The sequence below is a fragment of the Aplysia californica genome, unplaced genomic scaffold (genome assembly GCF_000002075.1).
Source record: "Aplysia californica isolate F4 #8 unplaced genomic scaffold, AplCal3.0 scaffold00579, whole genome shotgun sequence".
In the NCBI taxonomy this organism is placed as follows: domain Eukaryota; kingdom Metazoa; phylum Mollusca; class Gastropoda; order Aplysiida; family Aplysiidae; genus Aplysia; species Aplysia californica.
This window is the reverse complement of record NW_004797849.1, coordinates 183375-187855: the sequence shown is the minus strand read 5'-3', so window position 1 is coordinate 187855 and position 4481 is coordinate 183375. Positions and strand designations below refer to the sequence as shown.

At 36.0% G+C, this 4481-nt stretch overlaps 1 protein-coding gene across 1 annotated transcript in view; it reads right to left on the bottom strand.

The window, feature by feature from the left end:
- The window catches only part of LOC101851071 (thrombospondin-1-like), a 4176-nt gene extending 1027 nt beyond the window's left edge, over positions 1 to 3149 (bottom strand). The window contains exons 1-4 of the mRNA XM_005107142.3: positions 2989 to 3149; positions 2403 to 2422; positions 1220 to 1372; positions 549 to 743 (exon numbers count right to left, since the gene is read on the bottom strand). Of these exons, the coding sequence (XP_005107199.1) occupies positions 549 to 743; positions 1220 to 1372; positions 2403 to 2422; positions 2989 to 3080 (460 nt within the window). The 5' untranslated portion in view covers positions 3081 to 3149. The remainder of the gene's footprint in view (positions 1 to 548; positions 744 to 1219; positions 1373 to 2402; positions 2423 to 2988) is intronic.
- Positions 3150 to 4481: the final 1332 nt, after the last annotated feature.

Below are 4481 nucleotides of genomic sequence, written 5' to 3'. Positions count from 1 at the left end.
GGGGGGGGGGGAGGGCAGGTAAAAGAATCAACCATGATCTTAAATCAAAATCAAATTAATACTTTATGCGCCAGTTAACACACTTTTAAAACTACCATGTCGTTTGAATTTTTGTAGTACCATTCTCCAGATACAACTAATAATGTGTTAAGTGTAATAATAATATTTCAATTTTGAAAAACAACTTTTCTGACTTTTTTACTTCCTTAAGTCTACTGTTCCTCTTTGTTAGAATATTCATATTTCTGTATTAGAGAAAGTAGTGAAGCGTAAATGACTGAAGAAATCAAAGCGCTTTGAAACGTTTAACACATTTAATTATGTTCACAAGTGTATTTCCTCTCACGAAAGAAAACATAGTATGAAAAAAGTCTTAGGCCTGTTCCCGAGGAAACTTTAGATTACATATGCTTTTGCATTGACTTTTATCTAAAATCTCACACATTCATGTTATCATAATACATCTTTTTTATATATTCAAATATAAGTAATGTCTGTCACACATGCTAAAACACTTTTTCTGAAATAAAAAAAAATGTTTCCCTCACCGAAGCAAGGTAACCTGTAGCAGGTTCTGAAGGACTCCTCCACTAGATCTTCTTCGTTACATTCTCTCCCTCCACAAGAAGGGGTGGTGTTGGCACATTTGCGCTTCCGGGTTCGCTTCCTCAAACCACGCCCACAAAAAGTAGGGCAGCGAGTCTGTGTTGACCATCTTCCCCACTGGCCAAATCCTCCATGAACTGAAATTCCAGAAAGAAAAATTGTTGTTGTCGATTTTATTCATTTGTTGTTGCAAATGTTGTTATTGCAGATGCTATTGCTTTTTGTTTCATAAACGTGTTTGTGTCCACTTACACTGAATTTATTGCAATGTATTTATTCGGAGATCTTGACTGTCGGAAAATATACATTGATGAAAAAGCCTTTGAATCAATCAGAATGCCATTAATCATCATTTCTCTCTAGCTGTACATCTATTTTACGACATTAATTAAGTAAAGTTAAGAACGAACAAAAACTTAAGGAAAAGATATGGTGCTATCTTTTGCAGGACAGAAAAAGCAGAAGAACAGAAATGTAAACATAAGCAGACAGGCACATACACATCAAGCCGAGAATTTAAAAAATGATTGCAGTTGACACGCGAGTAAATTACGCAAACTCAAAAGGCGAAAAAAACAAACAACTACGCCACATCGTTAAAAAATCAGTTCACCTGAGCCGACGTTACACTCAAACGTCTGCCTATCCACCTGTCTGACGTCACGAGCCAGGCACGCCCTCTGCCTCTGTCTGGTTTGTGTGCCCGTACCACAAGGGACTGTACAGAGGCTCACTTGGGACCACGAGGCCCAGAACGCCCACTGAGCTGAAGGAGAAACGGATGAGGTTATGTCCAGATTTCCAAAGGGATAATATCCAAGTAACACTCTAATGGGTGAGGTAATATGTCAAGCGGGGTAATATTCAAGTTTATATCCACACTGGTAACGTAATAATCCAAACATCCAAAGGGTATATTATCAAAGTATTATTCTAATGGTTAAGGTATCCAGAAATCCAAAAGGGTATAACCAAGTATTATTCTTATGGGTAAGGTAATATTCAGATATCCAAAGGGGTAACAACAAAGCATATATCCGAAAAGATAAGATAATATCCATACATCCATAGGGATAATATCCAAGTATCATTCTAATAGGTAAGATATTGTCCAGATATACAAACGGGTAAAATCCATGTGTCATATTATTTGAATGGGTACGATAATGCCCAGGTATCCCAATGGACTATATCCAAATGCCATATTAAAATGAGTCGGGAACTTCCAGATATCAAAATGGATAACGACCATTAATGTTATAGTCAAGCTTTTATTAGAAAGTCCCCTCTTGGCACAACATTCAGAGATAATACGATGTCACACCCCAAAAATGTGACTTCTTTTTATAGAAAGGAGACGGAGCATAGTATTGTTGCGACGTCCAATGAGACTTAATGTACCCCCTCCTCCCCCTCCTCCTAATTATATTGTATCTTTTTAATGTGGTATTCTTAATGAAGTGTCGTCACGTTCACTGAATGACCACAAACAAATTATTGTTAAATCATCAACAGGTATACTCTTCTGGTGCTGGTGACAGTAGGATTATTGTAGAAGCATGCACGCCTAGTAAACCGTTTGTCAAGAATAATTCCTGTAACGAAAGTGAACTTTCTTTCTTACTTAAAATTCTAAACTGTACTAAAGTGCTGCAAAAAGCTGATGTTTCCAGATTCTCTTACTTTAAACATAACTCAAACAGGGGTGTTCCTACAATTAATATACCTTTAATAATCTACTGTTTCGAAAAGTGGAGCGTTTTTAAAACAGAAAAACACAAATGGGTAATACTCACAACAGTCTGTCCTGTTGATTCTGATGGGCATTGGGTCGTTGTGGGAAGGTAGGAAAGGAAAAATGGACTTGAACGAATATAAAGTAAACAAGAAAAAGCAACAACCTATCACTAGCCTACACCCCTGGCCCTCACTAGTTCAAAGATCACACTCAATATGGTGGATTATGTGGCAATTATCTCTTAATACGAAACTTTACATGGCCTGCCAGTGTTTCTTTTAAAAAAATTGCAATTAAAGTAACCATTTACTTTCCGCTGCTTATCACAAGCTAAGAGTATCCAAAATATATTGTTTTGTACGTGTAAGTTTGAGATTCAACTGACATTCAGTGCCTGGGTGAAAGCAAGACTGGCGGGCATACAGAAAGAAGACAAACTTTATTTACTGTGAAACGTAACGTTACATCTATTTTTTCGGTTACTAGAACTCTAAAATCTAGACAAAAATTAAGAAAACACTAAAAATATTGTTTTCCAGTCCAAATTCATGCATGTCTCAAACAACGTCTTTTTTTTTTAAAGATAGAGGTGAAAAGAAGAACAATCTATAAACAACAAAAACAAATAAATTAATCGTACTCACTCAATTACCTGGGAGCTCGTGAGATCAAAGCTGACAACAGCTAAGAGAAGGGCAGCTGTCGCTAAAGCCATTTGGCACCGATTAATCATCATGAAGAGTACATTGAGAACCGGATGGCCACTTCGGTCTTATTTGGCCCGACTTCTGAAACCGGAACAGCAAGCATTGTAGTCATAAACCTATATCGATAAAAAGAAGAAAGGAATATTGTTCGAATTTGCATCGTTGGCTCCTGAGAAATTGTATCTAAGTTATCAGTTTACTTCTTTTTTTGTTGCTTGTTTTGTTTTGCTTGATCTATTTTAGCATTGCTAAAAAGAAATAGTATTCATTCGTTCTTCTAAGACCATAATATTATCTTTAAAAAAAGAAAGAATAACAAACATATGCACCAATGGAAACAAGGGATACCTTGAAGTCGATAATAATCCAACATTCAAAGTGGAAAAAACCACACGCACATACACATACATCAGCTGTCACCAACACCTATACTGCACCTGGCTCGGTGAATGACAACTCTACGATGAGACAAGAAAAACAAAAGATAAAAACTTCTAAAGATTTAGAATGGTGCTATCTGTTATTATTCATGACTCCTTCGATAGGTGCAATTTAGGCGAACTGATGAACCTGCAATGTATAAAAACAATCTTCGACGTCTGATTCGTTAATATAGATCTAGTATAAATATAAGACAAACTAAAAAAACAGACGTTAAAAACGAAGATAGAGTAGCTTTATGCACTTGGAATTTCAAAGAAACTACCATTTTCAAACTTTTAAAGTTTGATAGGCAGTCCAATATGGTTCATTTAACCTACACCTAGTCAGCACTATCATGATTATCTCTATCTTTTTTTGTTTTGTTGGTAAAACGACAACGTTGCCATTCTGATATTTTGTAAACAATAACAACAAAAGGAACAGCAACAACAAGAAAACATAAAAAATAGCAACACGACACCAAAAACTGAGACCACGAAAACAAGAATTTAAGCTCATTCAGTTGACATTATTTATGCTGGGAATACACATTTTTGAGCATTCGCCACTTTGTGAGAAAGCTCGTCCATAAATAGTTTGACGTCAAGGAAGACATTGCTGCAAATTGCCTGTCCTGTGTAGAAACACCCCTTGTGCTAATTTTGTTAAATATTTTTTCGTATATTTAAGCACCCGTATTGATCATGTCCATTTGATTTCATATAAATGTTATTTTATACTTGTGTTATCATTAGTACATCATAATTATAGTAAAAGCCCATTTGTTTTTCCTTTTTAGTGTAGCTTTACGTTTGATGAGAAATATAAATTGATATGAGTCTAGTGTGTTACACGATATAAATAGATTATATTTCTCTATCTCTTTCTCAATTTCACAAACACATACACACAAGCACACGCACACATGCACACACACACACACACACACACACACACACACACACACAAATACACACACACACACACGCGCGCGCGCGCGCGAGCAA